The 17,304-nt window shown below is 38.1% G+C and overlaps 1 protein-coding gene across 9 annotated transcripts in view; it reads right to left on the reverse strand.

The window, feature by feature from the left end:
• Positions 1-1,334: 1,334 nt before the first annotated feature.
• Positions 1,335-17,304, reverse strand: part of ect2 (epithelial cell transforming 2) — a 38,670-nt gene continuing 22,700 nt past the window's right edge. For 6 of the 9 annotated variants that reach the window (XM_082524394.1, XM_082524391.1, XM_082524393.1 and 3 more), the window contains 9 exons: positions 17,126-17,207; positions 15,913-15,991; positions 15,247-15,366; positions 13,506-13,644; positions 12,630-12,784; positions 11,881-11,988; positions 10,212-10,346; positions 7,882-8,464; positions 2,688-2,776 (listed from right to left, as the gene is read on the reverse strand). In XM_082524394.1, coding sequence (XP_082380520.1) covers positions 8,279-8,464; positions 10,212-10,346; positions 11,881-11,988; positions 12,630-12,784; positions 13,506-13,644; positions 15,247-15,366; positions 15,913-15,991; positions 17,126-17,207 — 1,004 coding nt within the window. In that variant the 3' untranslated portion in view covers positions 2,688-2,776; positions 7,882-8,278. Of the gene's footprint in view, positions 2,777-7,881; positions 8,465-10,211; positions 10,347-11,880; positions 11,989-12,629; positions 12,785-13,505; positions 13,645-15,246; positions 15,367-15,912; positions 15,992-17,125; positions 17,208-17,304 lie in introns of all 9 variants that reach the window. The other 3 variants (XM_082524396.1, XM_082524395.1, XM_082524392.1) reach the window with 1 other exon arrangement.

Here is a 17,304-nt window from a genome sequence, read left to right on the forward strand (position 1 = left end):
TATTCTCTAATACTTTGAAGAGGTTTCACGTAAAGAGCACTAAACAGGAACACCCTTCTCAACCCACTGCCATGACATGAAATACTAATGTGGCTAAAATTAAATGTTCACCATTCAAATCGCACCTCCACTCAGTGTGAGAAAGTCTGCGGTAGCTAATGTGATTATAGTTAAGCTAAGGGCAAGAGGACATGCAGCTGAGGTCTGAGTGTGTGCTGGGAGTATGAACTCAGAGAGAATTTTAGCATCTTTTTAATTAGAACTTTTAAGCTGCGTCAAAGTTCAGAAAGCCTTTTCTTTTTTGGCTTTGCTATTTTGGATTTCATGAACATTAACAGCCAGCAAATCACAACTGCTAACATAAAGGGACGACTTTAAAGAAATTCATTAAGTAATTAGGCACAATTACAGCTTTACAATAGAGTACCACGGAGAATGGATACTAATGGCATAATCACATTTTTGTAAAGGGGAGAGAGCTAATGCTATGCTATGGTCTGTGAAGCAGGCTCCCAGTTCTTGCAGTGGAAAACCTACATGTAGAGTTTAGTCATCAGTGATCGATATGAGATCAGTGTTGAAGTAGTGCTGCTTACTGGCCTCATTGTTGCCAGATTGTGCACATTTAAAAATCTCACCTTAAGCAAAAGACCTCCTGGTTATCCAGTTTTCCCTATTTGTCAGTATTTCTGGACTAGATTTACTTTCTTCAAAGAACCAACTGATTCTGTTGGTTCAAAAATGAATTTAAAGCAGCAGCTCTGATTTAAGGGGGAAAGGAAACAGGGGAAAGGCACTTTTTGTCTAGGGGGATCCAGAAACTTCTAAACTAACTCCTACATCAAATGAGTATAGATGAGTGCTGAGGAACATTCATGAGCTTCTTTCAAAGTAGTATGCAAATGATAAACAGGCCTTCAAGTGAATATTTTGAGAATTGAGCATTTCAAGCCCTGAAACTCATTTAGTAGTAGCTTGACTTGGGGTTTTTTTATTTTATTTTTTTTGTAAAAACGACAAGAATTTGACCCTTTAAAACCTGAACCATGAAATAACTACCAAATTTTTTTTTTACTCAACCTTCTGATGAATTACAAAAACCACATAAATATTAATTTACATATGGATTAACTTGCATCATATTTGCTACATATTCTCCCCAGTTTATTAATTATCGTGTTATTTTGTTTTTACTGGTGGGACAAAAAAAAAAAAAGAAAAAAAAAAAAAAAAGAAAACACTGCTCAAATATGATACACTTGACTTTAAAGGTTTAAGATGCGTTACATTTAACTTTTGTCATGTTTATTCAGAGACATGAACATTTTCAGGGATATAGTAAATAAATTTATTTTAACACAAATGACTTAACATATTTAGCCACCAACCCCTACATCTTCATGAAATGAAAACATACATTTTTAAGTGCATTTAATGTTGAGATAAAAGAAGTAGAAATGATTAGGCTTGGTGAGAAGAGCCTTAAAGATACGAGAGAACAAACATAAATAATGTAATTCAGGGAAAAAACAAAACACAAAAAAAGTACTAAGAATAAATATGTACACCAAGGCAGCATCACTTCTCGAATATACGCACAGATACAGATGTTGTGTAAAAAGGCTTTTAAAACAGGTACAAGTGTACTGGGAAGAAACATATGGTTGTGATCTGTGGAACTGAACCTCTCGAATGTTAAAATAGAAGCTTTATAAAAGCTGGAAGCTTAAGTTTACATTAACAAGGTGAGTTAATTAGAATATTATTACATGCGGAGAGAGAAAATCTACAACACTACAATAAAACAATGACAATTGTCAGTTAAAGTGAGTTAATTAAAAAAACAAAAAACAAAAAAAAAACATAACATTGAAGGGCAAAAAAAGTCAACACAATAGATTAACTATTTTCCCCTGTTAAATAAAAAACCTAACTTCAAAATTAATGTTAATTTATTTTACCATAGCATTTAGCAACAAACGTAGATGCGATTAAATTCCCATTTAAACCACATGTATACAAACATGATGAAACTTGGTCTATGCTTATAACCACGAACGGCACTGAGCAGTTGCTTAGAAATCAGGAAGCTGAATAGGGAAACAGAAACACTGAAAATGTAACTAGTACACAAACACACACAGAAAATGTCAAGAAAAACTAAAAATTTGTCCTTCATATTTTTTAAATTAAGTCAAACTTGACCAAAGCAGTGGCTATCAAACACAAACATGGCACAGTACCGTTCCAGTTAGGCCCTAGTGATGCAGTCTCAATTCAAACATTGTGAGTTTGGAAAAAGAAAGGAAGTCCTGGAAGTTCGCAGCAAATGACTAATATTAGCTGGATAAAGCATAAAAATTATGACCAGCTTGCCCCCACTGCTGCTCATATTTCAGATGGGAAGCCACAGACAGCTGCAGGACAGTTCTGATACTGGCAAATATCAGTAAGTCCCTACATTCAGTGCATTATGATGGCTTAAAGCCATTTCTTCTGGATAGGCTAAATCTGTGTAAGCCTGAAGCACCGGTTTGGACAAATATAAGTTTGTCGTATTTACAGGTAGCTTTAACTTTATGCAAATCGACCTATGTGGTCAAATCTTGCTGTTAGTGTCAGTCAAGGCAAACGAGGTGGAAAAGGCTAGCAATGACTCCTGCTGGTGCCTTCAAACAGAAGCATTTCAGAAGAGGTGGGTGGTGGAACGACTGAATGTGTGATACTTCCTCTCAAACATGGTAGGCAGATGGACCATGGAGGGTGAGTGGTGTGCCTGTAAATGGAAGAGAGATTTATTTATTTTTTAAAAGAAAATGACAGACATGGAAGAAAAAGTACTTATAGTTAGTTATATGTTAATACACAACATCCCCGTTAAAGAGTGATTCAGGTTTCTTGAAACACTACTTTCTATATTTATGTTTGTAACTGAGCTTGTTATCATATAGGAAACTGGATCTGCTACAAGAAAAATCTAATATGGGTGGAGGTATTTCATACAACTTGGAAAAATAGGTTTCAGCAAGGGAATATGAGAATGGCAGTTTTACCTATTATGTGTTTGTACACAGTCAACATTATTTATATAGTACCTTAACAGCAGACACCTCAAGGTGCTCTATATGAAGAAAATGCTAAAATATTAGAAACAGAACCGATCTGTTGGCAACAGCAGAAAGGAAGAGCGTTTGGCAGAACTAGACTCAAAGAGGGACAAGTCATCTGCCAGAACTGGCTGTTGGGGGTGAGGGGGAAAGATGAACAAATATTGCACTTGCCCTTACTGTCCATTTAAAAACAAACTAAAAAACCCCCAAAACAACAACAAACAAACCACAAAAGGCGTTAAAGGGCCTGAAAAGTGAAGCCAGTAAGCAAGTGCATTATTAAATCCAGTCTAATCGTAGGCAGGAGGTGACTCCTTCAGTTTCAAAAACACATCCCACAGTACAGACGTCTACAGAAGGGAAAATAAAAAACAAAATAGCCCTCGAGTCTGTTGATCTATGACTTCAGAAAATCCTTGAATCTCCAAACTGCAGTTGATTTTCAGCGCAGAACAAGGACCATCCCCAGATGCAGTCCAAGAGGATGGGAGTGAAGTGTCTAACCACAAGACCAGAAGCACCTGAATAATTTTGAAGATCTTGACAACGACAATCTAACCAATCAAACTAAAAGACAAGAAAGGGAAGGGCAAGCAGTTATTAGTAACTGGGTTTTTCAACTGCCCAAGTAGCCTCCACGGTGCTTTCAGTATGATTATTAGCTCTGCAAGAGGTGGTAATCACCTTAGTTTTTATTCAAATATGAAGAAATCAATTCTTGCAGGTACCAAGTTTTTTCTTTTTTGAGAAGGCAGTTTGAAATGTTTATTATTAGACTTTGTATTTGGGTACTCATAAATATGAATGAAGATCTGTATCAATTGGATATTTAACCTTTCCCACAATTAAATGGCAATTTAATGTTTCACCTCCCACTAAGGTAATTTAGATAATCTGTTGATTATCTGACTGCTTGCATTTGTTTTCCTGATTACAATTACTCTACACTCATTGTAACAAGTGTACAATGAAATCACTACATAATCACTGAAAGCTGACATAAACAAAGCAATAAGCTCTAATAAACTGAAAATATTGCAGAAATTGCAATTTGGATAATTAAACAGCTTACAACCGCTTACATGTACAGTTTGTATGTTTGTCACACTTAAATGTTTCAGATCAAACAAATCCAAATATTAGACAAAGGTAACAGAAGTAAACACAAAATGCAGTTTCTAAATGAAAATGTTTATTATTAAGGGGGAAAAAATCCAAACCTACACTGCCCTGTGTGAAAAGTTGACAGTGGTGTATCACGTCTTTGGAAAGCCGAGTTCAACTTCTCTAGCCACCCAAACGCCTGATTACTGCCACACCTGTTGTCAATCAAGAAATCACTTAAATCAGACCTGCCTGACAAAGTGGAGTAGACCAAAAGATCATCAAAAGCCAGACATCATGTCACAATCCCAGGAGATTCAGGAACAAACTAACAAAGTAACAGACCTTCCCAGGTTTACCACTCATGATCTCTTGGATGACGACTCATCCAAGAGGTCAAGTATTTCAGACACAGAACATCATACAAACCATAAAATATGGCGACTGTGGTAGTTTGATGGTCTGGGGTTGTTTGGACCTTGACTTGCTGTGGTAAATGGAACCGTGAAATCTGCTGTCTACCAAAACATCGAGAACAAGAGTATCCAGCCATCTGTTCATGACTTTAAGCTGAAAACGCACTTGGGTCCTGCAGCAGGTCAAGGATCCGAAAAACACCAGCACGTCCACCCCTGAATGGCTTAAGAAAAACAAATTGAAGACTTTGGAGTGGCCTAGTCAAAATCCTGTCCCGAATCCGATTGAGATGCTGTGACATGACCTTAAAAAGGCAGTTCATGCTCAAAAACCATCCAATGTGGCACAACTCCAACAATTCTGCAAAGACGAGTGAGCCAACATTGCTCCACAGTGCTAAAAGAATCATCAGTTATCAAACACTTCCGTTATTAGGTTTAGGGGGTTATCACTTTTTCCACACAGGCCATACAGGCTTAGGTTTTTTTTTCTCATTTAATAAATATATAATAAATATTTAATAAACACCTTTATATATAAACTGCATTTTGTGTTTACTTGTGTTATCTTTGAATTCAGAAAATATTCAGGTTCTCTCAGTTTTTGAATGCATAGTTCTTAATCTGATATAGAATTTATATCAACTTCATTATGTTTGCCCATTAATCCACAGCAACAGTTTGAAAACAATATTGTAAATTCTTAAATTTATCATTCACATTAAGTATGCAGAATCCCAAGCAAGTACTTCATAGAATCTCTTACAGAGGTAATCACTGATAGATGGTATAAGGCCAGGTGATGTAGACTTGTCTGTGCTGGAGTTCTCAAACATTTTACTAGACAATCATCTTATTTTTCCTCATCGTTTCACATATATTCTATTTAATATGTTTAAGCACCAGACAGAGTGTGTTTCTTCTAAAATTTGTGTTCTTAAAGCAATTTCTCTTTGTTGCAAAATGCTTTTCACAGACTCATATACATTTTGCTGGATGTAGACTGGTGATCAACACTGGTATTTAACAACTTTTAAATCAATTTTAATTTAAACAACGCCTGCAAAGACGTACTTAAAATACTTTCTAAAGGCATTGTATACTCAAGCTTGACTCAGAGTTAAGACTGGGAATGTGAGTCAGTGCGTACGCGTATGCACCAAGTACAAAGTTTAGTTTATGTGGTGCAGCCTCATTTTAATTACTGAATGCAAAGAGACAAACATTGTTACTCAAGTCTCTATGCCTTTCAGTCCAAACCTGGCACCAAACTAATTGAGATGTGCAACCTTTGCCAATGCAATCACACTTCAGCAGCTTTCCACCTGGCTTTTACACACATGGCAAGTGCTCTTTATAAGCATTTCATCAGAGCCACAGTTTTTCCAAATACCCTGTGTGAAAATGCACATCAGCAGATTTACGCCTATTTACAGTGATATAGCGCCAGTGTCATACAAAGCATTTTTACTCTAAACATTACAGTTTGCATAGATGTGTCTCTTATCGGAATAAATTAAGCAGAGTTCATCATAACAGTGATACAGAAGCTTTTTTGTTCCCCCAATCTGTGAGGGCAGTTGAAGTTTCAAGAATCAAGACTTCTTCAAGTTTTAGTTTGATTAGTTTGATCACTACAAGTAGTATGATAATGGTGAGAACCAAAGCAATGAATTCAAAAATATTTCAAGCCTATAAGTCAGTTTTCCCTGTGAAAACTTAAGTATTTCAAGCTTTCTGTTAAGGTACAAATGTGTCTACATTTTGCTTTCTTTGTCGATAAAGTTGTTTCTTCTTGATCCAGAAGAGACACTTCTTGAATACACTCGACAACAGCTACTATTGTTGTATCTATAGTTTCTCATTTCAGCTCTAGCAAAACAATGATGGCAGATTCAAGGAAAAAAAAAAAACCAAAAAAAAAAAAAAACCCTGCTCATTGCTTTTGGGTTGCCTATGCAGGAATGTTGCCACACATGTATCATTATCTACATGATGCCTGCATTTAAGATGCGATGGGTGTTTTTTTTTTTTTTTTAAGTGCACCTAATCAAAGCAACACTTTCTATAAAAAGCTGGTATCATTATCAAGGAATTCTCCTTTTGCATCAGTGCAATTCTCACTTCATTTGCAATTCTTTCCCATCTGACAATTTGTAACTGAGCAAAATGCCCATGTAAGAAAAAACAAAACCCCAAAACAAAGCACAAACACAAACCAGAGACGAAACGGTGCATTTTAATCGAGTTCTGTAGAATATGTGCCAGAAAAAAGGGGCATCAGGTAAGGGCAACACCACGAGTGTCTGCAACCTCAATGCCACAAAAATCCTTCATACTGGTCCTTAAATGGCTTCAGCTAATATGAGGCATTGTGTGCCTAGTGACTCAGGCATCACATGTGGTTAAAATGTATTACAGATAACAGTTGACCTGCCACTAAACACTAAAGCTCACATAAAAAGTCACTGACATTGTGAATACATTGACATTTTAATTTTAGTGTCATGTTTGTGTGTAAACTAGCCCAAATACACAAAGCTCACTGCATACAAAAACTGAAGACTTTGACATTTTGATTTTTATTCTTGATATTTTCTTCAAGTGGCACTAAAAAGAACGGCTTTGATCAAAACAAAGATCGATAAGAGACAAATCATCCTGTCTTATAGTTGTAACGGTAACTGAATCATTCCTTTTTAATATTCATGAGTTGGCTCAATGCAAAATGAAACAATCTGTTTGTGAAATCAAGACTTCACATCTAAATCTCTCCCCCAAAATAAGAGGTATCAATCTGGAATGACAGTCCCAGCTCTTCGTGACCCCTGCTCATTACTAACATGTACACTGTACACCACCTGGTGAATATTCCCATCCACCACCAACACCACCACCACTCTGTAATCTAAGAAATTCGTCAGAAAAATTACTCCAAATCAACCCTTAAAATCTCCACCCTTTACACCTATACCAATCTCCAGTGCAGAGAAGCATTATACGCAAACTGATGGAATCCCGTCTGTGTCGATCCGACTTGGGCTGTGGAGCAAATCTTTTATTTGTATTTTTCATTTTGCAGGGTCTCAGCTTCTAAGGAGTTGATTTGGGACTAGAAATGCACCAGTGATACTCTGATATTAAAAAGGCAAATGTGCCAAGACAGTTTAATGAGGATTAGTTTAAAATGGAAAATGAATTGGTGCACCCGAGACTGAAAGTGGACAACAACAACAATAATGTCTGCTCACGTCAAACTCCAGGACAAAGCTCAGCGATCATTTAAAGCAGAGTCTCTTTGCAAGGACTGGTCACGACAGCCTTCTGTGGATCCATGGGAACTTGAGGATTTCTGCATGACTCAGGAAAGCCCCTACGTTTGGCATTAAAAGGTTGAGGACCTGGGGAGCTTGCTTAGAATCCTACAGAGGGCAGCGGTCTGGACAAATGTAGTCGAGATTTGGATCGGGAATGTTTAGAGTTGAGCTGTGTGGAGTTTTGGACAGCTGAAGTAGAAGCAGAGGTGGGAGGATTTAAACAGGACGACTCCCAGGAAACAGGGAGGCTGGAATGAGTTAGTGCTGGTTGATTAAATAAAGAATCATTAAAAATGGGCTTAGATTTTCTGGTGACAGAGCAAGCATTAAGCTAGGGGTCTTGGCTCAACTCAGAAGCAATTTTGGGGACAGGATTTTTGGGGGGAGTGCAGGGGGTTCGCATACGATCAGGGATGTTGAATCTGATTGGAGGGTGGTCCAGAGAGTTAGAGCGCTGCACCACGGCACTGCTTTTGGTAGAATCATTCAAACTGAATGTTGAGGCAGCGCGAGGCATCTAAAGTACATAACAAAAGGGAGAAACAAACGGAGCAGGGTTTTACATTTAATGAAGGGGGGGGACGGCAAGAAAACAGACGAGCTAAAACATTACAAGGAAACACAGATCAGTACAGTAACTGAAGGCTGTTTATAGGATTTCTTTGTGGATGAACTGGCAGAAATGGAAAATAATCATGTTTTCATTAGTGTATAATCATCTGAAGGCAAATCCTACCATGTAGTATCATAGTGGTTCTACATTACAGAACAGATGAGTTTTCCTATATGCCTGGAAAGGCAAGGGCCCCATTATACCTGCCATGCTGCATCGTACAGTGCGAATGACACTGTACGACAAAGCTGACGTCAAATTGATCCCACATCCACCACCTGTCACCCAAGCACCTCTCAATTTCTATAACCTATGGCGCTACCATACATTTGTGTCGGTTTTCTTGCCATTTTAATGACATATGGGTTGACATATGACATACAAGCTCAGAGATTCACCTTTTCAAACTTGCAACAGTTTGAAAAGATGAGACTTTGTGGGGGGAAAGACAAAACCTCACACAAACCCCCCTAAGCAACTCTTTTGCTTCCAATTGTGATTTCTTCCATTTATCAGCACTGACGAAGAGGTTTTCTCTGACACCCATTATTCAGGAGAATACTGCAGCACAACAGTGAGCATGCGGCTGTGCAATAGCATTACTGGCGGTGTGCAAAGCAACCAGCAAGGCAGGTATACTGGGACCTTGAGGCGAGTTCACTTAGCTGCAATCTGCAATGCCAACTTCTGGTAGAAGTCACTAAATCCTAATCTCTTCTAACTACACAATGTGCAAATACTAGCTTTGCTTGTTTTTTTTTGTTCAGTCAGAAAGATAACATTCAACACCTCGCACAAAAAACTATTCTTAGCCACTATTGAAAATAATTTATGGGGTTACAGGAAAGAAACTCCATCTGATTAAAAAAATAGTAATAAATAAATAAATAAATAAATAAAATAATGACATATAAATCTCTAGTCCTCATAAGCCAGCAGCAAAAGTTATATTTTGTCTAGTTTCTAAAATCTTTTTCACTTGCTGTTTACAAGAGGAACTCTGCATACTGCCATTAATCTGACTCGATAAGCTTTGAGCATTTACCCATGGATTACTCTGCAGTCTGCATTTACATGCATATACCATTAAAAAGAGGCATGTTACCCGAGATACTTATCAAAAAGGTAAAAATGTGATAATGTTGTACCAATACTACACACTCAAGGGTTTTAGAATACATTACGATTAAATTAACCACTGAAACGCGCACAAAAAGGAAAACAAGAAAGAAGATTATAGGACTATTTTTCTTTGCCAAAGAGAAGAAAGTCGCAGCACATTTAAGACCGCGAGCCCTTTTTCTGCTTTCTAATCAAGTTAGATGAAAGTAACTGACACCAATTGGATGGGTCTGATGGAGAGATCAATTACCTGATTCTCAGCAAAGGGAGAGAGATGGAGAAAACAGAAAAGCAATAAGGAACAGGTGGACAGATAGATTGTTAGAGACGGACAACCTCTTAGTATCCATCACTTTCATCATTTAGCACACACGTACACACACCAAAATGTAGTAACTGAGTTATACAGACGGTGAATGTGAGTATTATAATACAAGAAATTAGATGATCTCAGTTTGGCTACATCATTAATACACCTTGTGTTAGCTAGTACCAGACTTAATAACGGCATATAGATAAATGAACTTACAGCCAACGTGGTGCTGCTGCCGACGCGGTTTTCACAGCTCAGCCTCTGGCTTTTCTCATCTGAAGGACTGTTGGCCATGAAAGCCCTCTGGATCACACGCTTTGGGGTCTTGGTGAAAGAAAACGCTCTTGTCACCTAGTACACACACACACACACACACACACACACGAAACGTCAATAATTTCAGTTTTGTTGGCAGGTCTCTGTCATATTTGTAATGGTAAAAGAAAAAAAAACAAAGCTCCACTTTTGTCCACTTGTTGCACCATGAAAACTAACACTTCTAGAACACCTGCTCTTCATCTTTGTCATAGGCGCCGCATGATATTTTTGCATTCAACAGGTTCTATTTTCAGCCACTTCATTTTGAGTATCTGTAGCTGTAGCTCATTTTGCATTTGCTCTTAGTGTCCATCACTGCTGAAGCCACCTGCATAACTAGAGGATTTATTTCTTCCAAACGCAGTGAAAAAAACCTGTATGCAGTTTTTCTGGCATTGAAGCATCTGTACCAGGCAGAGCATGGGTACAAATATGTAAAAGCTGTCATTATCAAGTACGGTCTGTTAAATGATCACATTTCATTTTTTTAAAAAGGGCAAAGGCCTCAATAATTACAAAAACACTTATGACAAGAAGTGCCCACAACAAAAACCATTGCTCATCTAATGAGCAGGCATTTAGTCAACATCTGGTAATTTGGTGTTCTTTGATTTACATTTTGTTCAATTTGTTAAATCATTATCATATACTGTGTCAAAACTAACATAAATTAGTATATAGAACCTGGACTAACAGATAAACAATAACTGACAACCTCCCATTCAAGATCATCTACTCAGACACGTTCAGACAGATCCCAGCACACCAACTGTTTTCAGATAACTCTAGAAGGCCTTCCAGTATCCACAATGCTATTACTTTGTAGTTCAATCAAACATGACTGCAGACGTAAGCTTCTTTTTCAAACTAACTTTTTTATTTTGGCCAAAACAAGCTTTTCATCCATTTCTGAAAAATAAAAATCAAGTTGAAAAATGACCATTTTGACACCCTGGAATAAATCCAGCACACACTACAGAAGTGCAAGGAGACGTGTAAGGGACTTCCAGGTTACTACCAGCCATATTAACAACAGTACAGGTGATTGAGATGAAGTAGGTATGTTTTTTGATTTTTATTGGACCATTTCTGGCACTTTCTGATCAACCTGCTTCTGAAGCTTTGCAGCTAGAGAAAACTCCCTGAGCTATAGGTTCAAACATGCAGGGCATCAGCAGAAGAAAATCTTCCACAAAAGCAGGTGTGACATCAGAGAGGGAAACGAGTTGCACGGTTTTTGCATCGTGCTGCTGTCTTTTACTTAGCCCTTTCTATTTCCATCACACCTACTTTACTCTTTAGAACATCCAAAAAAGTAAATAAATAAATAAAAATTGCTAAGAATGCAAGGTTTTATACTCATGTTGCCCATCTCTTTCCTCCCGCTGAGTCAATTTTTGGAGCCTTCCACCAAATATTAATGATAATAATAATAATGATAATGGATTGGATTTATATAGCGCTTTTCAAGGCACCCAAAGCGCTTTACAATACCACTAAAATCATTAATATTTAGGGGTCAATATTGGAAGGGTTCCTTATTAAAAGCCACTTCTTCGACCTTTACCTTTTTAGAGGTTTTCTTGATGGCCCTGGAGGCTTTGCTCAAGGTGCTGTCCATATCCTTGGTGCTGACCTGCAGTGAGTCTGGGTCTGTACACTGAATAAGGTCTTCCTGTTTGCAAGACAAGATGACAAAATACAAAAATAAATAAATAAATAAAAAAAGATCCAAACTCAGTATAGTAAATCATGACCTGAAGAGTGCAATTCAAGTAATCAGTACAGATGGATACATTTTACTCTGTTGTCGAACTAGTAGGCTGGTATGTGGAGGAGGATTAACACAGTCTTTATTTCCTTCTCTCCCTTACCCTGCAGTGGGCTTTTTAACAAACTGAAGTCCTCTCATTGGTATTCACATTGCAGCTCTGACCCAGTGAAAAAAGCATTAGGAATGCAGCTGTGTGCCGTTTAGGCAGAACAGATGCCAACATCGCCCCCTGCTGAGTACTCTGCAAACTGCAGCATCTCAAATTAACATCTTCCAGTGAGCTCAACAATGCATGAGCTTAATCAACACCAGAGAAGTCTGATTTCTACCATTTTCCACAAGCACTAAATAACTTAATCTTTTATGTAATTTCTCATTTTTGTTTCCATGAACAATAACTACGATATGCATTCCCACATCTAACCGCATGTCATAAACATGCCCTGTCTTCTCATATACAAATGTATGAAACAAATACATTCGAACAAAAAATGTCCTCCATTGCTTTCTTTCTCTTTATGTACGAGTGTGCTGCTTCTCACCGCATCAGCCCTGCAGATGGTGTTGGCTACATGGCGGCAAAGTGTTCGCAGCCAGGCGCTTTTAACCGTTTCCTCTCCCGCCAGTTGGAAGCTGAACAACAAGTTCTCCTGTTCAGTCGGAGGGCGAACCACCAAGGCGAATGCATTCACACACTCTGAAGGGAGGAATTGAAAGAGTGAGACCAGGACAGACAGTGACGGTGCAAGAGGGAAGATAATTAACAGTGACAAAAGTAAGAGGGTTTAAAAAAAGAAAAAAGAAATCAGGCGGTGAGAAGAGAAAGATATAAGAAAGAAAAAAGGAAGATCAAGGGAGTGTGTGGGAAGAGGAGATGGGAGAAGAAACTGTTGAAAAGAGATGAGCAGGAAGAAATGATGGTAACACTTAAGACTGCTGGGGGTGATGGGTTACAGAAGCCAGAGTCATCTTGTGCAAAAGAATATTCAAAAGTTCATCTAATGAGGCTTCAGCGTCCAAGTCAGACAGACTGAGTGTCTTCTAAAGTTAGTTAGCTCTGTACTTCTACAGCCAGGGTGTCCTTCTTTAGCTGCAGTGCAAGTAAACAAAGTACTCTCTTAAAAGCAAATGAAGGAAATTGATTATAACAACAAACAGAAGCTGTGATTATTCAGATGGACTGTTTGAGGGAAAAACAACAAATTACATTAATTAATTAAAGATAACTAACATTTTCAGTTAGTTGGAAGCTGACAGTTTCTTTAAAATTTTATCAAGCACGATACAGGATTTTTCAAAAATACAACTTAGAAATGAAATTATTTAATCTTCTGCTCCACTTACGACTGATCATATGGACACTGAGATGACTTGCAGATGAAATGTTAAGATGCAACTGTGTATTTTGCCAATTTTACCTTCTGTGTCTTGCAAGTCCAGCACTCGTCGAATCTGAGACAGCGGCATTAATGCTATGTGTTTCAGGGGGGGCGGTGGTCTCGTCTGTCCCAGCGGACTCTTGAACGTATTGATCACCTTGTGTCGCTTCCTTGCAATCTGTAGAGATGCAGACACCAACTTTGCAGGTAAGTGTGAAAGTCAACTTCAAAGTAACATCCCTTGAGTGTGGGTGCATTTTGCAGTATGTGGGTGAAGCTGCTATCGATTGCTTGGCAATAAATCAATGATGCCTTCATAGAGGTAAACGATGCAACTCATTAATGTCACGTTAATTAGGAGATGAGAAGGAAGATAGAAGAGGCAGAGAAGAAAGGAGGGAGATGTGGGAGAGGATAAAATACAACGCAACATTCCAGGTCAAGAGTTAATCAATGGCTGCTGATGATAGAGAGTAGTGAGGCCACCCATGACAATGGCCATTCTATATATTAAAACACACACAGTGTAGCTGCTGAACACACACAGACAGGCTCATTAGGAGGCGTCACTGACACTTCTGAATCAGCGCAGCCGCTAACCTCGTCTCTTTCATGATTGCCTGCCATGTTCCCATGCTGACCCACTGCTAATTAACACACACACTTTGTGTCAGCAGTGATAGACTGCACATTCCTGATTTGGCAAGAGACTTGCACAGCATATTCTGAGACACGCTGAGAGACTCTCCCAAAACCTCTGAAGCCTTTAGCTTCTTTTTATCTTTATCATTTTTGTTGGGAAACATAACAGCTCAACATATACAAGGCCAGATAAGCAATCTTGGGTGCAAGGGATATTTTAGGAGAATTCTGAAAAGAATATGACAAGACTAAAGTCACAGATGGAAAACACCACTAACAGCAAAAGTATATCTAGCCGGCCCCCTGTGTGACAAAGAATCTGCATCATACTATGACTATGTAACTTTAAACCACGCATTACAGCTGAAAGACCATAACTTCTGCACCGATTACTATTAATGTATCATTTGCTTATTCTTAATCACAATAGCAGACCAACACTTACAATAAGTGTTTTAACAGGGAGTAATTACCCAATTAAAAATACCGACTGCTGCCAGTGCTGCCCCTAGTAGAAACACCTACGGTATCAATTTCAAACTCCACTGTCACCCTATTGTCTCAAGTAGATTCATATAAGTCCAAAAAAAACAGACAAAAGAAATGGTAATGTCTGCATCTGAGGCTACTTCCACGGGTATTTTTGAAAACTGAGATTTTCCGTTTTCATTTTAAAAAAAATAATCCCGTCCACACGTAAATGCAAAAATGAAGCAAAACGCTGCTAGGAACATGCCAAAGCAACAGGTGGCAATATATTCCTATATTTTCCTTCCCAGTGTCGCCGAAGCACTTGCTCATAGGGGTTTTGTCAGTTGTCTTTGTACTATTGTAGGATCTTTACCTTACAATGCAAAGTGCCTTGAAGCAACTGTTATTATGATTTGGTGCTATATAAATAAACCTGAACTGAAATTATTAATTTAGCTGCGAAAGAGCTTTACCTAACAACATATAAATATGAAGAAATGTTTATACATTTTTAATTAAGCCCAAAGGTAGATTTAAATACAGCCTAGGTTTCAGATCTGGTGTGATAAAGGTAACCTTTACACTGACAGTGGGTTCAGGGGTTAATAAGTGTGAATCTGGGTCTTTGAATGACCAAAACTTTAATCGTGTGTTGATGCATTTTCACCTCAAGACAGTCATTGAAGAGGAACAATGTGACATTTTCACCACGGTCACATGGCTGATCTCCCAGAGCAATGGTTTCTACTCGGTAAACGAGGCTACGATGGGAGGACAGCAGGTTGGCCTGGAAAGAGAAAGCACGATAAGTAGCAAGAAGGTGAAGAGAAAAATGGTGAGTGCATGTTAAAGAGGGAGGCAGGCATGTCCAACAGCTCAACTAGCTCATAGTTTAGATGGTAGTAGCCGTAGACAGGCAGCCAATCACAGGCCTGACACAGACGAAGACAAACTGTCAAGGTCCCATTTGCACTTACAGGTTATTTAGACTTGCCAGTGGTTTATTTTTGGTTTCTCTCGAGTCCCTTTAAAATGTTAAATTATTATTATTCTTACAAACCCACTTCCCAAAACATTAGGATGCATTATAAAACAACTACATTTTAACTGCAAAAGTACAAATACTATTGTTCCTCTCCACATGACTGAAATAGACTGCCTGGTCTGTTTAGTGGTTAGGGCCTGCCTTCTGGAGGAAAACTAGAAGACAGACGTTCACCGTCACAATTTTTTTTAAAAAATATTTTTGCATAGAAATGAATTAGTACACAATCTGCACTAAAATGAGTGTAGCAATCACACACAGGTAAACAGCAGCAATCTTCAAACTTACAGGACAACCATCAACTTCATAAACAACATCAAAGATTTGCTTCTGGCCTTCAGTTTTCCTTTTGTCCTCATTAATGTGGCTAAAAAGAGAGACATCAAAAAAATGTGATTAATGCTTAAGAAGAAAAGAAAAAAATCAAAATCATTCAGTGGGCCACTGGAAAAAAGCAAAATTGCTTCATAATTTATCAACTGTCTTAGTTTTACAAGGATAGTATTTATTTCCGTTTTAATTATTGATAAAAGTCAATCATAACCACAAATACAGAACACGGCAATTTGCTAACAACTGCAACAAAAAGTTAAGCCAGTTAGGGGAAAAAAGGTCAACAATATATGAAATCATTCCTCCGTCTTGAAGGTCCCTTTAAATGGTATTAAATCATGTTAGTGCTGCATATTTTTCCTTTTATGAATCCATGCATCAGTGTATGCCGATATTGGAGTACTGACAAATACAGTCACTGGAAGCCAGTATTGGATCGATTGTGCGTTCGCTGGACATTTAGGAATGTAATGAGGAGGTGAAGTACTTCGAAATGGTTAGAGAATACATTTCTCTTGGACAAGTACATAACAGAAAATTAAAAACCCAGTTGGCTGTTGGTTAAAATGCTGTTTTGAGCATTAAGAAAAGTTCACAAGGTGGCACTCCACTGAATTCCACCTTGCAGACTACTTCTGCTAATTTCAGGGGATATTATTATAGCCAACTGTTTAGAACATCTGACCCAGTTAAAGCCACATGAGAATGTAAAATGAGACTGGTTATCACAGATGTTTGCACTGTTGGATAGAATGCGTCTCCGGCTGGAGATGATCAAAGTCCAGAGGTGTGACCTTAAAGTTAAACTGCCAAGTCTAATTAATTTAAGTAGCATAACCACGACTATACAAACGGTTTTATTATTCTCTACTATTGCACATTTCATGCTTTACCAGCATACACCTGTATTAAAAGGTAGCTGTGTTTTCAGACTATGGCTCCATGAATATCTGCAGCAGTTCTTCAGATGTGTCAAGATTTAAACAGCTTCAATTATTGCCGAATCTTTACTGAACAATGGTCAATTACTACAATTTGAATATGCATGAGGGTCAAGACTCATTATGATAAAAGAGAATTCACAAGAAAGTGTTAAAATGTATAAATGATCAAACAACGCTAGCCGAGAAATTGTCACAAAAGCAAGGTTAAGGTCACGCCAACTCACGTCATGACTTCTTTCAGAGACTCAATTGCTTTCTCCAGTGTTATCTTGTCTGGGTTGTCATCCGATGTATGTTTCTTTATGTCTGGAATAGAGAAAAGAATGGAAAAAATTTCGTAAGAAGTAGACGGGAGAGAAGAGATGAAAATCACAGAAATATGAACAGAAAAGAACAGAGGAAG

The sequence above is a fragment of the Aulonocara stuartgranti genome (genome assembly GCF_965226115.1).
Source record: "Aulonocara stuartgranti genome assembly, chromosome: 23".
Classification (NCBI taxonomy): Eukaryota; Metazoa; Chordata; class Actinopteri; order Cichliformes; family Cichlidae; genus Aulonocara; species Aulonocara stuartgranti.